This window comes from Pristiophorus japonicus, chromosome 10 (genome assembly GCF_044704955.1).
Source record: "Pristiophorus japonicus isolate sPriJap1 chromosome 10, sPriJap1.hap1, whole genome shotgun sequence".
In the NCBI taxonomy this organism is placed as follows: domain Eukaryota; kingdom Metazoa; phylum Chordata; class Chondrichthyes; family Pristiophoridae; genus Pristiophorus; species Pristiophorus japonicus.
Genome location: NC_091986.1, coordinates 176,145,315 through 176,172,280, shown reverse-complemented (window position 1 = coordinate 176,172,280; position 26,966 = coordinate 176,145,315). Strand labels below are relative to the sequence as shown.

The following is a 26,966-nucleotide window of genomic DNA, read 5'->3' as shown; positions in this document are numbered from 1 at the left end:
GAGATTACTACTTTTGAGGTCCTACTTTTTAATTTAGCTCCCAGCTCCTTAAATTCGTCTCGTAGGACCTCATCCTTTTTTTTAAACCTATATCGTTGGTACCAATGTGCACCACGACAACTGGCTGTTCACCCTTCCTTTTCAGAATGTCCTTCACCCGCTCCGAGACATCCTTGACCCTTGTACCAGGGAGGCAACATACCATCCGATTGCCCTTGTCTGCCTCGAGAACTGTGTGCTGCGTTAACAATGTTGACTCCCTGGTCGTTTGCCACATTTGAGCTAAGATTTTTGTCATACATCATTCTGGTCTCTTCCTCCCCTAAGATAAATGCCTGGGCTATCAGAGCCGTAGCTTCCAAGGTCAAGTCTTTGGTCTCAATCAGTTTCCTGAAAACACCAGCATGCCCGATGCCCTCAATAAAAAAGTCTCGCAGCATCTCCGCTCTGCATGCATCTGTGAACTTACATAGGCTCGCCAGTCGCCGGAGATCTGCCACGAAGTCAGGAACATTTTGCCCTTCTCGCCATGTGCTTGCTGCTCGCCGGTTTAAGGTGTTCTCCAATCAACTTACTGAGCTCTTCGAACGTCTTGTCCGCCGACTTCTCTGGCACTAGGAGGTCCTTCATCAGGAAGTACGTTCTGGATCCACAAACCATCAGGAGATGAGCCCTGCGTTTGTCGGCCGAATCCTGTCCCAACCATTCCTTAGTGACAAAACCTTGCTGTAGTCTCTCAATAAGTCGTCCCAATCATCACCAACACAGTACCTCTCTTCTGTGCTGCTAGTGGCCATGCTCGCGTGATTTAAATCCCAGTTTCTCGTCGCCAATAATATGTCCTTACTATACAGTATAAATGTACACGAGGCCCATACTTGAGAGAAGGTCACTCTGTGACCAGTTACCTTTATTACCAAGACCTCAAGTGATGAAGGTGGGTGGAGCTTCCCCTTTTATACCTGAAACTCCAGGTATAAAAGGGTCTCCCAAAAGTTCACCCCCTTGTGGTCAATGTTCTCAAGGTATACAACTTAGGTTAGCTTATACACGGGTTACAATGATAGTTGAATACATGACAGCTTTAAAAGAGGTGTTTCCCGATCTAAGCAAGCCTACTGCGTATGACCAGACCTGGGTGTGGTCCATACTAGGGCATTGATCTTGGGGAGAGAGACAACAAAGAAGCTTCTCCAGCTGTTTTGAGCTTCTTGCAAAGGTACAATTTAATCATGGGGGCAACACTGACAATGCTATACCTCGTGCAAGCCTTCTGCATGATGGTGCTGTGGAGGAGACGACTGATTCGACTTCATCGCATGAGGGACCTCAGAGCACGTAGGATGATGGGCTGGAGGCCTTACCCACGTTGGGTATATCGAAAAAGGCATTCATACCTGCACCTGAGTGATGTAGACTGTGTGAAAAGGCTGCATTTGCACAAAGAAGCTGTAACCGAGATCTGTGAGTTAGTAAAAGCAGACCTGCAACTTAGAAGCGTCAGGAGGACTGCTTTGTCAGTTGAAGTGAAGGTTACAGCTGCACTTTCGTTCTATGCAACTGGACCATTCCAGGCAACAACTGGGGATGTGAGCGCCATTTATCAACATGCAACACATATCTGCATTCGGCAGGTGACTGCTGCACTATATGCCCGGAAGAATCACTCCGTAAAGTTCCCATTACCGCCCAGGCAATGCGTGAAAGGGCTGTGGGCTTCTCCAGGATTGCTGGCTTCCCAAAGGTACATCATCATCATCATAGGCAGTCCCTCGAAGCGAGGATGACTTGCTTCCACACCAAAAAGGTGAAACTGGTGTTTCAATGAAAGAACTAATACTCCAGATCTCGAACGACATCGTGAAGGGTGGAAGATGCCTATGCTTGGATTTTTTTAACGTGTGGTGGCCGTTGCACACCAGCCACCACACAGGCTTGACAGAGTTAGGTCTTGGTCCAATGGCAAGGATTACCCAAGACTGGAGACCAGCTCTGCTGCACAGACCGAGTGCGCACACATATCGCAGTGTGGGTTGGCCCGTGCTGCCCCTGGGCCCTCGCCTCTCCTGCGCCCCAGATTCGTGCCTCTCCTAGGCCCCGGTCACTTCCCTCTATGAACTCTTGCCACTCCTTTGCCCCTCCTGCTGTGCCTCCCCGCACTGCAATCAGCGACCTGGCTTTGCAGCCGTTGCCCTCCTGCAGCAGCAAGGTATCGGGCTGCATTGATTGTACTCTCATCGCCTTGCGAGCACCTTTGGAGGATTCAGAGATGTACAGGAACAGAAAAGGCTTCCAGTCCGTTAATGTGCAGCTCGTGTGTGACGAAATGCATCGTATCATGTCAGTTGATGCAAGCTAGAAAACATAGAAACATAGAAAATAGGTGGAGTAGGCCATTCGGCCCTTCTAGCCTGCACCGCCATTCAATGAGTTCATGGCTGAACATGCAAATTCAGTACCCCATTCCTGCTTTCTCGCCATACTCCTTGATCCCCCTAGTAGTAAGGACTTCATCTAACTCCTTTTTGAATATATTTAGTGAATTGGCCTCAACAACTTTCTGTGGTAGAGAATTGCACAGGTTCACCACTCTCTGGGTGAAGAGGTTTCTCCTCATCTCGGTCCTAAATGGCTTACCCCTTATCCTTAGACTGTGTCCCCTGGTTCTGGACTTCCCCAACATTGGGAACATTCTTCCTGCATCTAACCTGTCCCGTCCCGTCACAATCTTGTATGTTTTTATGAGATCCCCTCTCATCCTTCTAAACTACAATGTATAAAGGTCCAGTTGATCCAGTCTCTCCTCATATGTCAGTCCAGCCATCCCAGGAATCAGTCTGGTGAACCTTAGCTGCACTCCCTCAATAGCAAGAACGTCCTTCCTCAGATTAGGAGACCAAAATTGAACACAATATTCCAGGTGAGGCCTCACCAAGGCCCTGTACAACTGCAGTAAGACCTCCCTATTCCTATACTCAAATCCCCTCGCTATGAAGGCCAACGTACCATTTGCCTTCTTCACCGCCTGCTGCACCTGCATGCCAACCTTCAATGATTGATGAACCATGACACCCAGGTCTCGTTGCACCTCCCCTTTTCCTAATCTGCCATCATTCAGATAATATTCTGCCTTCGTGTTTTTGCCCGCAAAGTGGATAACCTCACTTTTATTCACATTATACCGCATCTGCCATGCATTTGCCCACTCACCTAACCTGTCCAAGTCACTCTGCAGCCTCTTAGCATCTCCCTCACAGCTCACACCACCACCCAGTTTAGTGTCATCTGCAAACCTGGAGAGATTACACTCAATTCCTTCATACAAATCATTGATGTATATTGTAAAGAGCTGGGGTCCCAGCACTGAGCCCTGCGGCACTCCACTAGTCACTGACTGCCATTCTGAAAAGGACCCGTTTATCCAGACTCTCTGCTTCCTGTCTGCCAACCAGTTCTCTATCCACGTCAGTATATTACCCCCAATACCATGTGCTTTGATTTTGCACACCAATCTCTTGTTTGGGACCTTGTCAAATGCCTTTTGAAAGTCCAAATACACCACATCCACTGGTTCTCCCTTGTCCACTCTACTAGTTACATCCTCAAAAAATTCCAGAAGATTTGTCAAGCATGATTTCCCCTTCATAAATCCATGCTGACTTGGACCGATCCCGTCACTGTTTTCCAAATGCGCTGCTATTTCATCCTTAATAAAATGATTCCAACATTTTCCCCACCACTGATGTCAGGCTAACTGGTCTATAATTACCCGCTTTCTCTCTCCCTCCCTTTTTAAAAAGTGGTGTTACATTAGCTACCGTCCAGTCCATAGGAACTAATCCCGAGTCGATAGACTGTTGGAAAATGATCACCAATGCATCCACTATTTCTAGGGCCACTTCCTTAGGTACTCTGGGATGCAGACTATCAGGCCCCAGGGATTTATCGGCCTTCAATTCCATCAATTTCCCAAACACAATTTCCCACCTAATAAGGATATCCTTCAGTTCCTCCTTCTCACTAGACCCTCGGTCCCTAGTACTTTCGGAAGGTTATTGTGTCTTCCTTCTTGAAGACAGAACCAAAATATTTGTTCAATTGGTCTGCCATTTCTTTGTTCCTCATTATAAATTCACCTGAATCCGACTGCAAGGAACCTACGTTTGTCTTCACTAATCTTTTTCTCTTCACATATCTATAGAAGCTTTTGCAGTCAGTTTTTATGTTCCCGGCAAGCTTCTTCTCGTACTCTATTTTCCCCCTCTTAATTAAATCCTTTGTCCTCTTCTGCTGAATTCTAAATTTCTCCCAGTCCTCACGTTTGCTGCTTTTTCTGGCCAATTTATGTTGTGTTGTGTTAATGGAACAAATAATGGAAATCATTATTTTTTACTTCAAAAAGTTGTGTTAATAATGGAACAAATAATAGAAATGATTCAGTTATAATTTAAAATATATTTTATTCAAAAATTTAACACTTGTTTGTACTTAACTTAAATAAAAGTATTCTTGCATCAAACGTTAAGTTTTCAGTTAAGATCACTTGCAAACTTTAAGATCACTTACAAACTTTAAAACTTGTAAATTTAGATAACTTACAAAAAACTTTTAATTTGAGAACAGTTACAACAGTAACAACAATAATAACAGCAGCAAAGAAATGCTGCACCAAACTCTCCTCCACCTTATTCTCAGACCGTCCACTGCGCTTGATCTTGTTGACTCCACCACTGCCCGCAGGCGGCGGCGCAGCGTTTCTTGGATTTCTACCAAGCTTATTCTTTCTAACATCTCAGGTAATGGCGCACCTGTTGATAGGGGGGGGGGGGGAGGGGCAGGCAGCAATGTGGAGGGCCTGGCCTGGGAATCTTCAGAGACTGGTCTGGAGATTGGAGTGGGAGTGGCAGTTGATTCTGTCAATGGGCGCGAGATCTAGGCGTGTTCCCTTATTGCAGCAGCTAACTCCGACATTCGTTCCCTCATGTGCCCTGACGGTGTCTCAACTACCTGCAACATTCACTCCCTCATGTTCACTGACAGCGCATCAGCTACCTGCAACGTTCCCTCCCTCATGTGCACCAACAGTGTATCAACTCCTTGAGACATTCCCTCCCTCATGTTCCCGGACAGTGATCCCATTTCTCGTGAGAGTGGTGTTATTTCTCCTGACAGCCTCGATATCTCATCACCCACCCCACTGATGGTGTCAAGGAGTGATCGTGTAAGGTCAGTGCTCTCCACACTCATCTGAACCACATCTGTTAGATCCTGCACCTCAGGAGGGCGCTGTTGAGCTCTCCTTCCCCTCCTCACCCTGGGTGTGTCTTGCTGCATCCCACTGGGACCCACAGCCTCAGAGGGTGGGGCCCTGGGTGTGCCTTGCTGCATCCCACTGGGACCCGCAGCCTCAGACTGTGGGAAACCATGGAATGTCCCACCAACACTCGTACCACTCAGGAAAGGGGCTGGCACCTCAATGGGCGGCATCTGCACCTCCTCCAGAGTGAGTACAACAGTGGGGTCTTCATCCATCACCTCCCCTTCCTCCCCATGCTCTTGGTCTGAAAGGTGGGATTGGAAGATGTTCTCCTCTTCAGGTTCATCCGCGTCTGAATCTTCTTCTGCATCGGCTTCAACCTTGTCAGGGTTGCCCTCAAGTTCTGCAAAATATAACAGAACAGACAAATGGTTAGCAGCAGAGGAGGGGGCAGGGTGGCATGAGTAGGCTCACACAGCGCAGGCAGCAGGCTCATTTGAAGGACCACGATGAATGATAGCACACTGCATCAACCGAAGAGTAGCTGACGGAGACATCCCCATGAACCGAAGCATGGCTAGCCCGCGCAGCACGAAACATTTTGCAAAGCCAGACTGTGGAATTTGCAGGACTTACCCTCTCCCTCGAGTGTGGGCCCAGCTTGTGCAGTGGTGGTTGCTTTTCTCCAGGTAGGGCCCATCAAAGCAGCGACCCTCTCTTCCAAGGGTGTCAGATTTGCCAGGCCTCCTCCTATTCGAGTTCTTTCCCTTTTGTTGTGTGCAACCTTCCTCTACAAACATGAAAATATAACTTTTTTTTTTAAAGAGAGGGTGTCTTTCTGCTGGGTGGGACATACAGATGGTCACATTTACAATTGCAATTCCAGTGTATAAATGAAAATATTACTTACACTAACTACTTTACCAAGGTCCTGCCAACTTCTTTTTGCACTGGCCTCCACACCACGGAGTGATCACCATTGCACAGTAATCTTCTGCAAGTTGGTTTCAGCGTTTCTTCATTTCTTTTGGTGAAATTTTTGTGACTTCTGCTGGTGTCCAGCTCGTGCCATCTGGCCTCAATTATGGTAACCAGTGCCTTCACTTCATCCTGTAAGAAATTCTTGGTCCGCGCCGCGTTGCATCTTGCATTGCAGCTCCAATTTTTCCAATGAGAATTAAAGTTCTCACACACAACTGGCTCTTTAAGAATGGCCAAATGTAGACCGGGAGCTGCACTGGGCATGCGTGCCCATAGCAATCACATCAAAAACGTCATTTTTTTCGCGCATGCACAGAGGGGGTGGCGGGGGTCATCGTTTTTCGTTGCAGACATTAGGCTCCACTCCCCGAAGCGAAAGGACAGGCTGCTCGGCGCCAAATTCAAAAAATAGAACGGGGAAACTTGCTAGTTATTTTTTTTGGAGTAGTCGGGGTCCCAAAAGAACTGCGTAACTCTTGCAGTATGCCAAAAAACGGCATTGGGGAAAACTGAGCCCCTAATTTCAATCTTTAACTTAAGTAAACTTTGTTTATGTTCCAAAGCGAAGCAGAAAATGGAGTTTTCATATTACTAAAATTGCATAAAACAAACCAAAACTGAAAAACTAATTTTGTGCTCCTTTGTGTTGTGATATGGAAAACTGGAATGCTCCTTTTATTGATAGAAAGGTTAGTACCTTTATGGCTAATTACCATTTATATCTTTTAGATACATATCTTTCTGAACTCTTCCACAATTCTTATATCTGACATAGTTTTAACAACTGACAACTGTGTGGACAATCCAAATTAACAAAAAAAGCAAGTTAAAACAAATATTTTATTATATCAGTCTCTTTTTGCCTTACATCATAATATGCAAAAAAGATAAGTAATCTCCAACTAAAAATTTTCAATTGTTTTTGGCAACAATTTTTGCATGATTTTATTAAAGTAAGAATCCTGATGGTTCTACTTTTAGATATGGCTGTGTGACTAGCTAAAGAAATGTGGCTCTTTGAAATTGATCTGAACTCAACAAATGCATTGCTGGGAAAAGGATATTTCAGTTTTAAACCTTCTGACAATTGCATCAAGTGGATGTAAAAAAGATATATACTTTGCAATAAAGCACTGAAATTCCCCTGTAGAGGAAACCTTATTGCAATCCTTCATAGTCTGAAAGCCTGGCCATCTGAATTGAATTAGGCATGACATGTACTTTTAGGCATTTGCAATCCGAAACCTCATGTAAATTTAGAACATACCTTAGATTTGAGCCTCTGGCAGTTAATGTTTTGTTCAGCAGCACAATTTTTTTTTTTAAACTGAAATCTGAAGCTGTTAACATGAGATTTTTGATGTTAAAAAAAAAGCTTGAAAAGTGTAAATTTGATAAGGCAAATTAAGACGAAAACATACGATATTCGGTTTCCTTAATAGAATTTAACAAGTTTTATCAATAGAATATTTCAGTTAAAAGGAAAAAGGAAACTTTCTTGCTCTTATAAATAGCTTTGGTAGTTTAACTGGAAAAAAAACCGAACACATGATTTTCCAAAACAAATGAAGAATGAATAAGTCAAAATGGTTTCCTCTGTGACATCGCTGCGACATTTATTTGACTTACATTGATGCATTTGTAATTTTAGACTGCATTCTCATCAGCAATCAGGTTTAGATTTGTACCAAAAAGCCTCGTGAAGGACACAGGAAGAGAGCTCAAATTTCAAACTCTTAGTCCTAATCAATATATGAGGCAAAGTTTCATCTCCTGGGTCCTTAATGGTAGGAATTCCTGGAGCCAAGAAATGAGTAAAGCTAGTCTCATGATTAGATGATGGAATCATTAGGAGACAATATCCACATGTTGTGTTGCTTTCCGGTACAATGCAGTAAAATGCAGGGGTTGCAGTTGAAGCTCTTTTAACACCAACTTGTTCATAAAACCTCACTTTAAAGGCTACAGAGCTCTCCATAAATGCCATGTTTTGCTGCTCAAATGGATCATAATGGACCTCAAGGAGTTTCCCTTGAAATTTGGACTAAAGCTTGGGATCATAAAATCACAAGTGCCCTGCAGGAGATTTTTGATGCCTTAATTCCATAGAGGATTCATGCCAACACAGTTCTTTCTTCTCCGTTCAGCAATCACTCATACCAGGGGAAAAGAAAAAAAAGTTGACTTGCATCTAATAGCTTCCTTACGTGAATCGAGCTGATGAATACGGAAATATATATTCAGAACTCGTAACAGCAGGTATGTGAACATGTCTGGTATATTTATTTAATTTTGCAAAAATAGCTTTGATCTTTTAACATCTGACTTGTGAAGTAAGAAAGCTGTTATTTCTAAACCATTTGGTAAGGAATCAATTTGATCATTTATTGAAAGGAGACATCTACTTCTGGGATCAAACAGAAAGATATCAGAAATTTGGCACAAAGTTATGCAGTTAATATTTCCTCTTCTGTTCACTTATTAACAATAATTCATGTAGACTCGAGATTTTTTGAACTAGCAGGTATTGTAAAAGGGCATAAAACACTTTTACCAGCTTCTGCATTTGGTGCATAACTGTACATTTTACAAAATTCTGCAAGGAGTCAGAAATCCGCACAGCAAAAAAAAATCTCAACTGCGTGACATTCAATGCAGATTTTTCAACTATAATGGTTTGCATTCGGTTTTAATAATGTAACATCGCTGCTTAAGGATATAAATAATTTATATCTCGTAAAAATCTACTCAAATGAAAACGGCAGTATATTCATAACAGTGTGTTACAGAAGGTTCCAAGAAATGCTAATTATTTAAGTTATTTTTCAGATTTACATCTACAATTGTTTTATGGGTGCTGTGGGTGTGTATACATTATGATTTTTAATATGCTCTCGATGTCCAATTTCTTTTTGTAATGTTTCAAAGGAATATACATCCTCTTGTAACGTTAAAATGTGTATGCATTATCAGATGCCAACAATATCAAAATAATCAAATGAATCAATTATATGACATACATTTTGAAAAGCTTTATGCCGGGGCAATATCATTTGTTTATGCAAGGGCTGTATTTGTTTGGATCTTATCAAAGATAGGCAATTTAATGTCCACTTGACAGGATTAGATGTTCCTGACATTCACCACCCAATTATTTACATCTCAACCTATCAACATAAGAATCCAAACAAAATGTTAAAAGGTTTCAACTGCCAGTATTGTTCTATTTCAATGGATGACTAAGCATAATTGAAAATAATTTTTTTGAATACTGCCTCCTCACAATGTCCAAAATGATTAGCCAAACATACAATTTAATGTAATTATTTGGACATCATTGCATTACATGAATATTACAATAAGAAAATGTGCAAAGAATAACATTGCCCTCATTCCAAATGCAGCATTGCAGGAGATTCTTGTGATAGTCACAATAATGCATAAGCAAAATGGATGCTTTATGTCTATCAGGGTATGTTATGGAAAAGACCCAATAAGGACTACAACTGAATGCCTGTAATTTTCAGCATCTAACCATTGCTTAGTGAAGAAGCAATATCGTTTAAAGTGACAGCCCTTTTTGATTTCCCATGCAAAAAAAATTCCCTGCATTCATAATCACAGGCAGTTTGTAAAGAGGTTCTGCTACACTTCATTAATCATCATGATCCAACAGTGAATCAGAGCTATCTACCCATCAACTAAAGGAGCACAAGGGAGTTTTAAAGCATGTGATATCCCAGAATAATTTGCTAAAAATAAACAGCATGGAATGGGGAAAAAACATTTAAAAGTAGGAAATCACGAGATTAAATTTTGGATCTAGTTTCGCATTATCTTTCAACTTATATAAATCATAATGCTTCAAAAAGTACCTGCTCTAATAATCGTCTCTATTTATAGATATTTTTAGGTATTTGACACTTCTCAAGTTTGAATATGAGTTAAACTGCGTAGTTCTGGAAATATTCCTTCAAAATACCTTACCTGTGAACATAGCAACATAACCAATTCTACGACAGAGGTACTAGACTTCATACACACCAGGCCTGCAAAAGATTACAAATAAATATGTTTAAAGCAATATGTATTAACTTCAAACAGAATAGATGGTACATTCTAGAGCTCAATTACTGGTGTTGCAGCATGAAAGGTTGCAGAGACTTTAAATACTAATTAAAAATAAAACTCTCGCATATTATTGGAATATCATATATGGTCAACTGCCGAAGTGCTCATGATACTCTTGTGCATTTTTGTAATCTGATTATAGCATTTAAGTCGTACCTTAGTATTGTGTTTCTAACACAGATGAGACTGCACATAGGGAGGTTAAAGTAACAGTGACCTCAGTCTTTATTAAAGCACTCCAGAGTGAGGAACAGGCCTTCGGGACCGGCATATATACAGTGCTCCCAAGGGATGCTGGGATCCCTTGGGACTTCAGGGGATGCACTCCCTAGTGGCAGTACATGGGAGTGCATGCTTTACAGATACACAACATCACTCCCCTCCAAAGTCAAAGTGAAAACGATTTACAAGGTGAGGCGGTCGGGAGCCTTTCTTTCCCTGGTGGACCGCCTCGGTACAAATGTCTGTTTTGGTGTGTTGGCTGTGCCCTCACTGGGCTGGCGTGTTGTTGGCCCTGCAGGGTTGCTGGGTGAGCCTGGCCTTGCTGGGTTGTTGGGCGTGATGGGTTCGATTTCCTGGTCCGGCGTGGTGTCGTTGATCCTTTGGGTGTGTGTTGTGGGCTCGAAAAAGGTGGTGTCTGCTGTGGGTTGTTCAGGACAGTCTGTGATCCGCAGCCTCATTTGGTCCAGGTGCTTTCTGCCAATTTGTCAATTGTCTAGTTTGACTACAAACACCCTACTCCCTTCTTTAGCTATCACCATGCCCGCGATCCATTTGGGGCCATGTCCATAGTTTAGCACATACACAGGATCACTTGGATCAATTTCCCGTGACACAGTGGCACGACCATCGTTTACATTTTGTTGCTGCCGATTGCTCTCTACCTGATCATGCAGGTTGGGGTGAACCAGCGAGAGTCTGGTTTTAAGTGTCCTTTTCATGAGTAGCTCAGCCGGGGGCACTCCTGTGAGTGAGTGGGGCCTCGTGCGATAGCTGAGCAGTACTTGGGACAGGCGGGTTTGGAGTGAGCCTGCTGTGACTCGTTTGAGGCTCTGTTTGATTGTTTCACTGCCCGCTCTGCCTGCCCATTGGAGGCTGGTTTAAACGTGGCTGAGGTGACAAGTTTGATCCCATTGCAGGTCATGAATTCTTTAAATTCGGCACTGGTGAAACATGGCCCATTGTCACTGACCAGTATGTCAGACAGTCCGTGGGTGGCAAACATGGCCCTCAGGCTTTCAATGGTGGCGGTGGCGATGCTTCCCGACATTATTTCACATTTAATCCATTTTGAAAAAGCATCCACCACCACCACGAACATTTTACCGAGAAACGGGCCCGCATAGTCGACATGGATCTTCGACCATGGTCTGGAGGGCCAGGACCACAAACTTAGTGGTGCCTCTCTGGGCGCGTTGCTCAACTGTGCACACACGCTGCATTTCCGTACACAGGACTCTAAATCAGAGTCAATACTGGGCCACCACACGTGGGATCTGGCTATCGCTTTCATCATTACTATACCCGGGTGTGTGCTGTGGAGATCCGAGATGAACGTCTCCCTGCCCTTTTTGGGTAGCAATACGCTGTTACCCCTCAACAGGCAGTCTGCCTGAATGGACAGCTCGTCCTTTCGCCGCTGGAACGGCTTGATTAGCTCTTGGCATTTCAACGGGGATGCTGGCCCAGTTCCCATGCAGTACACAGTTTTTTTTACTAGGGACAGCAGAGGATCTTGGCTGGTCCAAGTCCTAATCTGGCGGGCCATGACAGGTGATTTCTCATTTTCAAACGCTTCCATGACCATCAACAAGTCTGCGGGCTGCGCCACCATCAACAAGTTTGCAGGCTGCGCCATTTCCACCCCCGTGGTGGGCAATGGTTGCCGACTGAGAGCATTCGCACAGTTCTCGGTGCCTGGCCTGTGGCGGATGGTATAGTTATACGCTGATAACGCGAGTGCCCACCTTTCTATGCGGGCTGAGGCATTAGTATTTATCCCCTTCTTTTCAGCGCACAGGGATATGAGGGGCTTGTAATCGGTTTCCAGCTCAAATTTGAGGCCAAACAGGTACTGATGCATTTTCTTTACCCCGAACACACACGCTAATGCCTCTTTCTCAATCATGCTGTAGGCCCCCTCGGCCTTAGACAAGCTCCTGGAAGCATAGGCGACAGGTTGCAACTTCCCCGCAATGTTAGCTTGTTGTAATACATTCCCAACTCCATACAACGACTAGCTAGCACATGCTAGCACAAGTCTTTTACACGTGTTATACAATACAAGCAGCTTGTTGGAGCATAAAGTGTTTCTAGCTTTCTCAAAAGCAATTACTTGGTTTTTTCCCCCATACCCAGTTCTCACCTTTACGCAATAACACATGTAGGGGCTCTAAGAGGGTGCTTAACCCCGGTAGGAAGTTACCAAAATAGTTGAGGAGTCCCAGGAATGACCACAGCTCCGTGACGTTCTGTGGCCTGGGCGCGTTCCTGATAGACTTCGAGACAGAGGCTGTGGGTCGAATGCTGTCCGCCGCGATCTTTCTCCCCAAAAACTTCACTTCTGTTGCCAGAAGATGCATTTCGACCTCTTCAGCCGCAGCCCTACGCGATACAGTCGCTGGAGGACCTCCTCCAGGTTTTGTAGGTGCTCGACGGTGTCCCGACCCGTGACCAATATGTCATCCTGAAAAACCACCGTGTGTGGTACCGACTTGAGTAGGCTCTCCATTTTCTCTGGAAGATCGCTGCAGCCGACCAAATTCCAAATAGGCATCTGTTGTAGATGAACAGTCCCTTGTGCGTGTTGATGCAGGTGAGGCCCTTCGACGACTCCTCCAGCTCCTGAGTCATGTAGGCCGAAGTCAGGTCGAGCTTGATGAACATCTTGCCTCCTCCCAGCGTCGCAAATAGGTCGTCTGCCTTAGGTAGCGGGTATTGGTCCTGTAGCGAGAAATTATTAATAGTTACTTTGTCATCGCCGCAAATCCTGACCGTGCCATCACTTTTGAGTACTGGAACAATCGGGCTGGCCCACTCACTGAATTCCACTGGGGAGATGATGCCCTCGCGTTGCAGCCCGTCCAGCTCAATTTCCACTCTCTTCCTCATCATGTGAGGTACCGCTCGCGCCTTGTGGTGAATGGGTCGTGCCTCTGGGACCAAGTGGATCCGCACCTTCACCCCAGAAAAGTTTCCATTGCCTGGCTCAAAAAGCTAAGGAAATTTGTTAAGAACCTGGGTACATGAGGACTCATCGACATGTGATAGCGCTCAGATGTCATCCCAGTTCCATGCGGATTTTGCCCAGCCAGTTCCTTCCAAGCAGTGTGGGGCCATCGCCCGGGACAATCCAGAGTGGCAGTTCGTGCACCGTGCCCTCGTTGGTGACCTTGACCATGGCGCTGCCCAGGACAGTGATAAACTCTTTGGTGTACATTCTCAGTTTTGTATGGATGGGGCTCAGGACTTGTCTGAGTGCCTTGTTGCAGCACAGTCTCTCAAACATATTTTTACTCATGATGGATTGGCTAGCGCCAGTGTCAAGTTCCATGGCTACGGGTAAGCCTTTCAATTTTACATTTAGCATTATAGGTGGACATTTCGCCAAAAATGTGTGCACCCGTGTACTTCAGCATCTGCCTCCTCTCTCTGAGGCTCAAAATTGCTTTGATCCACCATGGACCAATCTTCCTCTGCCACGTGGTAGTTAGCAGGTTTTTCAGAGTTTGCAGCTCATCTGCAAGCTCGTTGGAGGTGCCCCATTGTTCCACACTCTTGCAAACATACCCTTTGAAGCAGCATGAATAGGCTGAATGGAAGCCCCCACAACGCCAACAAGGTGTGAATTGCCTTGCATTTATCCTTTGTTGCGGACTCGGTCATTTGGGTCACCTGAGGCCTGCTGGCAGTTGCAGACTCGTGGTTTCTGCCCTGTACATTTCTGCTCACAAACACAGTTCCAGTTAATTTATGAACATTGCTAACACTTGTGTGCTGAGAGATTTGTTTGGTGTTATCACTGGTGGACATAAACGCCTGTAATATTGCAATGGCCTTACTGAGGGTCTCTACAGTCAAAAGTTTTCGTAGGATGATCTCGTGGCCAATGCCCAGTACAAAAAAGTCTGAGCATTTGCTCCAGGTAGCCATCAAACTCACATTGTTCTGCAAGTCGCTTTAGCTCGGCGACGTAGCTCGCCACTTCCTGAGCTTCAGATCGCTGGTATGTGTAGAACCGATACCTTGCCATCAGCATGCTCTCCCGAACCAGTGTACACAGCTCCTCATACGACTTATCTGTGGGTTTAACCGGAGCCAGAAGATTCTTCATGAGGCTGTAGGTCGGTGCCCCGCAGACCGTGAGGAGGACCGCTCTCCTTTTTGCAGTGCTTCCTTCTCCTTACAGCTCATTGGCTACAAAGTGCTGGTCTAGCCGTTTGACAGAGGCTTCCCAGTCCTCACCCTCCGAGAACTTCTCCAGGATGCCCACAGTTTGCTGCATCTTTGCATTGGATTCGTATACACGTCGCCAGTTATTGTGTTCCGAACACAGATGAGACTGTACACAGGGAGGTTAAAGTAAGTGACCTCAGTCCTTATTAAGACACTCCAGAGTGAGGAAAGGGCCTTAGGGGCCGGCTTATATACAGTGCTCCCAGGGGATGCTGGGATCCCTTGGGACTTCAGGGAACTTCCTGGTGGCGGTACTTGGGAGTGCATGCTTTACAGATACGCAACACTTAGAACATAAGAAATAGGAGCAGGAGTAGGCCATTTGGGCCCTCGAGCCTGCTCCGCCATTCAATAACATCATGGCTGATCTGATCATGGACGCAGCTCCACTTCCCTGCCCGTTCCCCATAACCCTTTACTCCCTTATTGCTCAAAAATCTGTCTATCTCCCCCTTAAATATATTCAATGACCCAGCCTCCACAGCTCTCTGGGGCAGAGAATTCTATAGAATTACAAACTTCTGAGAAGAAATTTCTCCTTTTCTCAGTTTTAAATGGGCGGCCCTTTATTCTAAGACTATGTCCCCTAGTTTTAGTTTCCCCTATGAGTGGAAATATCCTCTCTGCATCCACTTTGTCGAGCCCTCTCATTATCTTATAAGTTTCAATAAGATCACCTTTCATTCTTTTGAACTCCAATGAGTACCTTGCCCCACTGCTTCTATAATGCAATATAAAATTAAGTACCGCTAATGTAATACTTTGTGTATGTGTTGTGGTGATATATTTCTTTCCAGGAGACTTTTCTTTGGTATTTAAATCCTGCACATTAAAATTACTGCAATTGGTTACACACGCAACAATGAAGTATATTTGTATGATGTCTTGATACCAAAGGCAGAATGTTTCCCTTGTTTGTTATGACACTGCAAAATGTTAGATTACCTATTATAAGCATGATCTTCGTCATTCTTTGAACACAATTCAACTTCCACAAATATGATATTGCATTACCTTACAAACAAAAATTATTCCTTTGGAATCATAGATATTTAGAGCACAAAATGTTATTCGGCCCAGTGCACCTATGCCAACTCTCTGAAAGTGCTACCCATACAGTCCCATTCACCTGCCATTTCCCCATACTCTTTTACATTTTTCTTTTTTAAGACACCGAAGAAATTGATGACCTGCTTGATCCTTGATTATATTGCATACAATCTAAACCTGACCTTTGGGTCTCTGAATACAGCTCTGAAACCTCAAGTAACAGAAATAACACAAACTTAATGTCTTACACAGAAGAATGTCTTGAAATCATGCCAGGTTAACAAGAGAAGTGAATAGAAGAGAGAAAGAGTTTTATATGTACAAGAAATCTTAAAGAATGAGAAAAACTATAGCTAAGGTAAGTTACATATTTATTCAACCTCCTAGACATGTAGAAGAAGAAAAAAAATACTATAGACCAATTAGTTTAACATCGGTGGTCGGAAAGATAATGGAATCCTCACTCAAAGATTCAATAGAAAAGCATCTAAAAACTGAAAATATAGTCAGCACGGATTCCTAAAGTGAAGGTCATGCTTGACCAACCTTATTCAATTCTTTGAAGAAATAACCGAAAGGGTAATGCAGTAGATGCAATATATTTGGATTTCCAAAAAGTCTTCGATAATGTACCACATAGTAGACACATGACTAAGGTGAGAGCATGTGGAGTCAGGGGACAATTAGCAAAATGGATAGCAAGCTGGCTACAAAACAGAAAACAGAGAGTAGGGGTTAACGGCAGTTATTGAGATTAGCAAATGATGCGAAGTGGTGTTCCACAAGGATCGGTGGTGGCATCACTGTTCTTCACTATTTACATAAACAATTTGGACTCAGGAATCGGAAGTACAATTTCAAAATTTGCGGATGACAACAGATTAGCGGGTGTAGTTTATACAGAGAAGGACTTGCGAGTGGGGAATCTTTTAGAAACAGTAATCAGGGATAAAATTAACAGTCACTTGGATAAATGTGGATTAATTAAGGAAAGCCAGCACGCATTTGTTAAAGGCAAATCGTGTTTAACCACTTGATCGAGTTTTTTGATGAGGTAAGAGAGGGTTGATGAGAGTAATGTGGTCGTGTACATGGATTTCCAAAAGGCTTTTGACAAAGTGCCACATGATGGGCTTCAACTTTGCTGGCAAGCCTATGAAATAAAAAATACAGTGGTAACACAGGTACAAAATTGGCTAAGTGATAGGAAACAGAAAGTAGTGTTGAACAGTTGTTTTTTGGACTGGAGAAATGTATACAGTTCCCCAGGAGTCGGTTCTCAGACCACTGCTGTTCTTTGATTTATATTAATGACTTGAATTTGGGTGTACAGGGCACAATTTCAAAATTTGCAGATGACACAAAACTTGGAAGTATAGTGAACTGTGAGGAGGAGAGTGAGAGACTTCAGGAAGACATACACAGCCTGGTGAAATGGGCAAATACATGGCAGATGAAATTTAACACTGAAAATTGTGAAGTGATATTTTGGTAGAATGAATGAGAGAACATATAAACTAAATGGTACAATCTTAAAGGGGCAGCACGAACAGAGAAACCTGCGGGTATGTGTACACAGATCACTGAAGGTAGTAGGCCAGGTTGAGAATGCAGTTAAAAAGGCTTACGGGGTCCTGGGCTTCATAAATAGGGGTAGAGTGTACAAAAGTGTGGAAATTATGATGTACCTATATAAAACAGTGGTTCGGCCTCAACTGGAGTACTGTGTGCATTTCTGTGCACCACATTTTAGGAAGGATGTGAAGGCCTGAGAGAAGATGCAGAAAAGATTTACGAGAATGATTCCAGGAATGAGGGACTTCACTAACATTGATAGACTGGAGTAGCAGAGGTTGTTCTCCTTGGAGCAGAGAAGATTGAGAGGAGCTTTGATAGAGGTATTCAAAATCATGAGGGGTCTGGACAGAGTAGAGAGAGAAAAATTGTTCTCATTAGCAGAAGTGTGGAGAACCAGAGGAGACAGATTTAAGGTGATTGGAAAAAGAACCAAAGGCAATGTAAGAAAAAACTTTTTTACCCAGCAAGTGGTTGGGATCTGGAATGAACTGCCTGAAAGCATGATTTAGGTAGGTAGACTCAAACATGTCTTTCAAAAGGAGTTGGATAATTATGTGAGGGAAAAAAATTTGCAGGGCTACGTAGAAAGAGCCAGGGAGCGGAACTAGGTGAGAGTCGGCACGGGCTCGACAGGCTGAATGGTCTTCTTCCATGCTGTAACTGTTTGTGATTCTATGATTCTATGACTGTGACAAAATACAGGAAGACATTAATAAACTTACAGAATGGGTGTATAATTGGCAAATGAACTTCAATATAGATAAGTTTGAGTTCGTACATTTTGGTAGGAACAATAAAGAGGCCACATACTTCTTGGACAGTAAGTGTCCAAATGGGGTAGAGGAAGAGAGAGATCTCAGGGTACAGATGCACAAATCAATAAAAGTATCGATGCAAGTTAATAAGGCCATTAAAAAAAAATCAAAGCACTGTGATTCATGTTGAGAGGGATAGAATTGAAAAGCAAAGAAGTTATGTTAAACTTGTATGGAACATTGGTTAGACCATACTTGAAGCACTGTGAACATCTCTGGTCTCCATATTTTAAAAAGGTTATATAGAGGAACCAAAAGATGAAAAGATTTACTAGAATGATATCAGAACTGAGTGGTTATATCTATCGGGAAAGATTTGACAGGCTTGGGCACATTTCACGAGAAACGAGAAAAGAGAAGACAGAGAGACACCTGATAGAGGTATTTAAGATCCAAGGATTTGATAGGGTAGACGCAGAGAAGATGTTTCCACTTTTTTTTTTTATTCGTTCATGTGTAATATCTCCAAGTTTGCAGATGACATTAAACTGGGTGGCGGTGTAAGCGCAGGTTGATTTGGACAGGTTAGGTGAGTGGGCAAATGCATGGCAGATGCAGTATAATGTGGATAAATGTGAGGTTATCCACTTTGGGGACAAAAACATGAAGGCAAAATATTATCTGAATGGCGGCAATTAGGAAAAGGGGATGTCACGGGCAGTCACTCTCACCTCACCTCTGGAATTTAGCTCTTTTGTCCATGTTTGGACCAAGGCTGTAATGAGGTCAGGAGCTGAGTGATCCTGGCAGAACCGAAACTTAGCATAGTTGAGCAAGTTATTGGTGAGTAAGTGCCACTTAATAGCACTGATGACGACACCTTCCATCATTTTGCTGATGATTGAGAGTCGACTGATGGGGCTGTAATTGTATGGATTGGATTTGTCCTGTTTTTTGTGGACAGGACATACCTGGGCAGTTTTCCACATGCCTCAGGCCCAATCTGACAGCTATGTCCTTCAGGTCTCGGCCAGCTCAGTCAATTGTGGTGCTACTGAGCCACTCTTGCTGTTGGGACATTGAAGTCCCCCATCCAGAGTACATTCTGTGCCCTTGCTACTCTCAGTGCTTTTTCCACATGGTGTTCAACATGGAGGAGCAATGATTCATCAGCTGAGGGAGGGCGGTAGATGGTAATCAGGAGGAGGTTTCCTTGCCCATGCTTGACCTGAAGTCATGAGACTTCATGGGGTCCGGAGTCAATGTTGAGGACTCCCAGAGCCACGCCCTCCCGTATATCTCTGTGCCGCCACCTCTGGTGAGCGTGTCCTGCCGGTGGGACAGGACATACCCAGGGATGGTGCTGGTGGAGTCTGAGACATTGGCTGAAAGGTATGAATCTGTGAGTATGACTATGTCAAGCTTAACTAATCTGTGGGACAGCTCTCCCAATTATGGCACAAGTTCCCAGATGTTAGTCAGGAGGACTTTGCAAGGTCGACTGGGGCTAGGTGTGCTGCTGAGGTCGATGCTGGGTGGTCTGTCCGGTTTTATTCTTATTATTGTTTTCTGTAGCTGTTTATTACAACTGAGTGACTTGCTAGGCCATTTCAAAGGGCAGTTAAGAGTCAACCACATTGCTGTGGGTCTGGAGTCAGACCAGATAAGGACAGCAGATTTCCTTCTGAGGACATTAGTGAACCAAATGGGTTTTTATGACAATCCGACAGTTTATTTATTTAAATTATATTATTTAATTAACTGAATTTAAATTCATGAGCTTTCGTAGCGGGATTTGAACTCAAGTCTCTGGATCATTAGTCCAGGCCTTTGGACCACCAACGATGTCTCTGCAAGATCCTGCAAATCCACTGGGAGGATAGAGGCACCAACGTCAGTGTTCTCGATCAAGCCAACATCCCCAGCATTGAAGCACTGACCACACTCAACCAGTTCCGTTGGGTGGGCCACATTGTTCGCATGCCTGACACAAGACTCCCAAAGCAAGCACTCTACTCGGAACACCTACATGGCAAGCGAGCCCCAGGTGGGCAGAGAAAACGTTTCAAGGACACCCTCAAAGCCTCCTTGATAAAGTGAAACATCCCCACCGACACCTGGGAATCCCTGGCCAAAGACGGCCCTAAGTGGAGGAAGAGCATCCGGGAGGGCGCTGAGCATCTTGAGTCTCGTCGCCAAGAGCATGCAGAAAACAAGCACAGGCAACAGAAGGAGTGTGCGGAAAACCAGACTCCCCACCCACTCTTTCCTTCAACGACTGTCTGTCCCACCTGAGAGACTGTAATTCCCGTATTGGACTGTACAGTCATCTGAGAACTCACTTTCAGAGTGGAAGCAAGTCTTCCTTGATTTCGAGGGACTGCCTATGATGATGAACATAACCTCTATGCTACCATTCCCGCTGCAAGCTTGACCAGAAGTAGAAGCCATAAATATAAAATAGTCACTGATAAATTCAACAGGGAATTCAGAAGAAACCTTTTTACCCAGAGGGCTGTTTCCAGTGGGGTTCCGCGGGGCTCAGTACTATGTCCCTTGCTTTTTGTGGTATATATATCAATGATTTAGACTTGAATATAGGGGGTACGATTAAGAAGTTTGCAGATGATACTAAAATCGACTGTGTGGTTGATAATGAAGAAAAAAGCTGTAAACTGCAGGACGATATCAATCAACTGGTCAGGTGGGCAGAACAGTTCCAAAAGGAATTCTCTCCTTGGAAGTGTGAGTTAATGCATTTGAGGAGGGCTAACAAGGCAAGGGAATACACATTAAGTTGGTGGATACTGGGAAGTGTAGAGGAACAAAGGGACCTTGGAGTGCAGGTCCACAGATCCCTGAAGGTAGCAGGGCAGGTAGATAAAGTGGTTAAGAAGGCATACGGAATACTTGCCTTTATTAGCCAAGGCACAGAATACAAGAGCAGTGAGGGTATGCTTGAACTGTTTAAAACGTTAGTTAGGCCACAGCTAGAGTACTGCGTACAGTTCTCGTCATCACATTATAGGAAAGATGTGATTGCACTAGAGAGGGTACAAGGAGATTTACGAGGATGTTGCCTGGAATGGAGAATTTTAGCTATGAGGAAAGATTGAATAGGCTGTGTTTGTTTTCTTTGGAACAGAGGAGGCTGAGGGGAGACCTTATTGAGGTGTACAAAATGATGGGGGCCTAGATAGAGTTGATAGGAAGAACAATTTCCCTTAGCAGAGGGGTCAACAACTAAGGGGCATAGATTTAAAGTAATTGGTTTCGAAGGAGGATTAGAGGGGATTTGGGAGGAAATTTTTTCACCCAGTGGGTGATGGGGGTGTGACACTGCCTGAAACGGTGGTAGAGGCAGAAACCCTCATCACATTTCAAAAGTGCTTGGATATGCACTTGAAGCGCCGTAATCTACAGGGCTACAGACTAAGAGCTGGAAAGTGGGAATAGGCTGGATAGCTCTTTGTCGGCTGATGCGGACACGATGGGCTGAAATGGCTTCCTTCCGTGCTGTAAATTTCTATGATTCTATGAGAGTGGTTAGAATGTGGAACTCACTAACACAGGAGTAGCTGAGCAGTAGTATAGATGCATTTCAGGGGAAGCACGAGAGAGTGTGAATAGAAGGATACATTGATGGGACTAGATGGAGAAAGGTGGGAGGAGGCTCATATGGAGCATAAACATCAGCATAGACCTGTTGAGAAGAATGGCTTGTGCTGTAAATATTTTGTAATACATTGTTAAAACTGGTAGTGAAACTCTGAGCATCAACACCTTCAGGATGCTTTGATGTACTACAGTGCAAAAGCTCTGTCATCCTGAGTTGTCAAGGCCAAGTCATATTTAGTGAATGTTTGCAGACTGCTCCCAGTCAATGCCTCATAGATGGTTTCAAGAGGAATCCATAGATGTTCGCCCAAGATGTTACCACTGCACAAGCAGAGTAAGGTCTAAAAGTCCTTGATGGGTGCTGTCCTGTCAGGAAGAACACAAGAGCATGAATTCCCAATTTTAAATATCTTAAACTTGCTTTAGTAGTAGTTTACCTAAAGTTTTGTTCCAAAAGGAAACAAACAACTGCCTAGATTGACATTAAATGTTGATGCTATTTCTTTTCAATGGCAGAAACAAAAGGCAATGAATAAAATGGCGGCACAATAATTTCCGCAGGGAATTAAAATTCATATACATTTTTGTTCCAACGTTTTATAAGGCCTGAGGTTTGCAATGATGGAATACTCTCCACTTACCTGGATTCATCATCATAGGCAATCCCTTGAAATCGAGGAAGATTTGCTTCCATTCTATAAGTGAGTTCTCAGGTGACTGTACAGTCCAATATGGGAATTACAGTCTGTCACAGGTGGGACAGACAATCGTTAAAGGAAAGGGTGGGTGGGGGGGTCTGGTTTGCCGCACGCTCCTTCTGTTGCCTGTGCTCGAGTTCTGCATGCTCTCGGCGACGAGACTCAAGGTGCTCAGTACCCTCCCGGACGCTCTTCCTCCACTTAGGGCGGTCTTTGGCCAGGGATTCCCAGGTGTCAGTGGAGGTATCACACTTTATCAAGGCAGCTTTGAGGGAAGCTGCAACAACACAAGAAGCTCAACAGGTTCTAAGACAAAGCAGATCTCTTGATCAGCAGCCCATCCAGCAGCTTAAGCATCCACTCCCTCCACCACTGGCACCCCAGTAGCTTAAGCATCCACTCCCTCTACCACTGGCACCTCGATTGGATGCATTTCAGCAGCTCGCTAGGTATTCTTCGTCAGCAAATCCGCGAACTCCACCACCTATAAGAAGAAGGGCAGCAGGTGCATGGGAACACCATCACCTCCAAGTAACTCATCATCTCGACTTGGATATATCACCATTTGTCATCATCGGTGGGTCAAAGTTTTGGAACTCCCTGCCGAAAAGTACTGTGGGATTACCTTCACCACATGGACTGCAGCGGTTCAAGAAAGCGGCTCACCACACCTTCTCAAGGGCAACCAGGGATGGGCAATAACACAAGAAGCTGAACACGATGCCCACATCCCGAGAGTGAGTAGAAAAACATTTTCATTCCAGACAAGATCGGCCGCTCACCAATGTATTTGACAAACTCGGAGTTGAGAGCCAGTGAAATAATCACTTTTAATGCAAAACCTTACAAGCACAAGAGCCATTAGGTTCAAAGGTTCCTGATATCAACTAGCTCAGAAGAAATTCAAATCCCACATAAGGACAATCTCAGGAAGAAAAGATCATACTTTCCAAGCACCTTTCATAAATCACAACACATTGGGATACTGCCCAATTTCTGTTCCTGTCAGAGATAGATCAGCATCAGAAATAGCAGTGTGGCCTCTCAGTGAATTCAGAGCAAGCTATCAGCTTGTTACAATGCGTCTGTGTTGTCAAAATAGTTGTCTGGCATTCAGTCCTGAATGAACTGAAATTTCCTCTAATTAAGTTCTCTGAGGGTTGTAGGACTGAAGTAGATTACAGAGATAGGGAGGGGCAAGGCTTGGGAGTGCTTTGAACCTGAGGGGGGGCTGGGTTTTGTTTAAAAAAAAAAGGAGGAAAGGGGAAATAATATGGACAAAGGTTATGGTCTTAAATTGTTGAACTCGAAGTTGAGTCCAGAAAGTTGTAAAATGCCTAAACGAAAGATGAGCAAGAGCTTCATTGGAACCGTGTAGGAGGCCGAGGATGGAGAGGTCAGAGTGGGAGTGGAGCAGAGAATTAAAGAGGCAGGCGACCAGAAGCTCGGTGTCACACTTACAGACTGAACGAAAGTGTTCTGCAAAGCTGTGGAAGTAGACGGTCTTTGAGATAGAGAGGATATGGAGTCAAAAGCTTAGCCTAGGCTCAAGTAGGACAGCGAAGTTGTGAAGAGCCTGATTCAGCCTGAGACAGTAGTCAAGGAGGGGGATGGAATTACTGGCTAGGGAAAAAAAAATCCACATTTTCACCAGCAGCCCGAAATGACAAAGCAGCAACTAAATAGTGATGGGTCCTTCCTGCCTGTTAGCGTCATGTTATAACTCTGGGCTGGATCGAATTCAAATGTCAGGAGATGTAAGAAGAGTGTGCAAAACTGCTGTATCACCCATTTTCCCAAAGAGTTTGTTTTCAATATGGAATATAGGAATGCATAATGTACAGTATATTAATGTACAGTATATGGAATATAGGAATGCATAATGTACAGTATATTAATATGTTAAAATATAGCTGCATTCACTGGTTCGTATTGACGTCTGACTACCTTTGCAATAAAAGTGTGGAACCTTCAATCTAAAATGAGAGAAAATGCAAACTATTTGTGGTACCTACACTATGGAAACTTTTTCATGAGTACTAGTTTTTATTATTTTCAATAGAGGGGTATTTTACTTTAAATATCACTTTAATTATGTCTTCAAGTTGTCATGTGCTTAGCTTTATATGTACCATGCACTCGAACATAAGGTTAAAGAAAACCGTGTCCATTAAACCATAAAGAAAATAAATGTAAGTCATCACTATTCCACTGAAATTACTCAGTCTTTGCATCTCTAGAGTGGCTCCAAAGTATCTGAAAAATATAGTGACAAGGTCTGGTGTGATCTGCTATTTTAAGTCACTACTATTTTAATCTCTCCTTTCACAGCAATGCTATTTTTTAATCTAATTAAGCAATACACACAATAATCATCAGGATTTTGTCTTATAACATGGAGCAGCTACAGTTTAATGCTGTATCTGACTTATGACCCAAAAGATGCATGATGTAATCTGTTTCAAAGAAATGATTTTTCAAGTACTTTCTGCCAAATGTCTAAGAAAATGGTTTCCATTTCTGCAATTGAGAAATATAGGTATTACGCTTCAAACAAGCTGATAAACACGATCCAAAAGCTAAATGATTTTATTGATAGGCCACGTTGAACAGTTTCTCTACATCACCAATTGTCCTCCAAGTATAATGATAGCACTGACCACGTGTTTAAGGGCTACAATTGCGGGGGGGGGGGGGGGGGGAAGGCGGTGGTGGAAGAGAGAGTGCATGACCTTTCTAATCAGCAGTATAATAGATGGATAGTAATTACTTCTAAATGACCCACATTGGCATAGGACTATTTTGCAGCTGGTGCTCAATATCTTTCATTTTCTCGTGCTATAGGATATGCTAATTAACTGTTGCATCCACTTTGTGAGATAAATTACTGCTTTGTAGTAAATCAATTAGAAAATCATTTGTAACTAAAATTATATTTATGGTGGTTTCCGCATTGTGAAATTCAAATTTAGTGTTCATGATATGATGCTTGTATAATTATTTTGAAGAAAATAGCATGCATCTAAGCTGTAAGGTAATGATAAGTTTATGCAAACCTACTATTAGACCAAAACACATTGCTTTATTAGGCTTTGCTTGAATAAATTTCAAATCAAAAAAGATTTTGTGTTGCTTGCAATGACCTGATAATCAACCCTAACAAGCTAAGAGACTAAAAGGAAAGAAGTTATTTTTTCTTAAAAATTTAAGTTCTTCAATTCCATTTCAATCAGACATTTTAGGGCGATGAGCAACAGAGCTTTTCACTCCAGAATGACAAGACTGTTTGAACTTTCATATAATTGCTATTCTTAAGAATTAATTCAACCTCGTAGAATATCAAATTTTAAGATGACATTACATACCATGCTTGTAAGTGAAATCTGATCTAGTTCAGGTCTCTGATCATTTTTCATACTGAGCTCTGTACCATGCAAACTAAGTATTCTATTATTAGGGGTTTCAATAATAATTCTAATTTGTATTGCATAATAGGATTATTATATATGCATTATAAATATTGGCCCTGCATTTCTGCGAGGTTCCCCTGCTTTAATTTCAATGGGAGATTAGTGGAACTCCTGTAGAAATGGCGTAAATGATCATTTATACCACTTCTCCAACGGTTCCAATGATTTCCTGCTGTGCAATCTCGGTGAATTTAAAAGATTTAAAAGGAGAAATAAATTGAGATTTAAACTGCAGCCAAGGACTATGATAATTTCCTATTGCTGTAGGTCTTTGTGTCCACGTGAGTGATGCTGTTGTGAATAGAAAATGCATATAACCAAAATTTGAAAAGCAGACCTGCCTACTGTAGCATTCTTCTCAAAAGGTGGCAATACAGATAAGGACAAGCAGCTCATATCAAGCATCTTATAAGGTCTTATACAGCTTTTAACTACTATGCTACTGAATTATTTCCATATGCAGAAGTCATACTCGAAAATCTAGTACTTTAGTTCTGGGTTCCTATTTGGAATAAATACAATCGTAACTAATATCAATTTAAAATATTAAGCACTTTTACATTTCCAATCTTATTTCTCCCAATTATGATTCGTAAACATAATAGACAGAAATTTGGCGCCAAATAGATCTGTTAAATAAGTGTTATACCGTAAATCAAATGCTAGCTATAGTGATATAATAGGCACAATGCACAATCTTCAGTAGCACAGGAGGATATATACAAAGTTCAATGGTACCCCACTTCTTAGGTAATTCAGTGATAATTTATTGTTTATTAGTTCAGACCCTGATCACTCCAACTGCCTTTTGGTATTCATTTATATTGTTTGTTTCCTTCCACTGTTGCATTGGGTTGGATCCAGCTTATAAATTAAGGACGCGTTTATTTGTACTGCCAAAATGGCCAACATGCTCCACCCTTTGATCCCCTTGGAGGATAAGACACACTCTGAAGTTTCACGGGAATGTGTC

At 43.1% G+C, this 26,966-nt stretch overlaps 1 protein-coding gene across 1 annotated transcript in view; it reads right to left on the bottom strand.

Annotated features, from left to right (window-relative positions):
• nbeaa (neurobeachin a) overlaps positions 1 to 26,966 on the bottom strand; it is a 1,211,357-nt gene that overhangs the window by 600,982 nt on the left and 583,409 nt on the right. Inside the window, exon 34 of the mRNA XM_070892347.1 lies at positions 10,226 to 10,287. Within this exon, the coding sequence (XP_070748448.1) occupies positions 10,226 to 10,287 (62 nt within the window). The remainder of the gene's footprint in view (positions 1 to 10,225; positions 10,288 to 26,966) is intronic.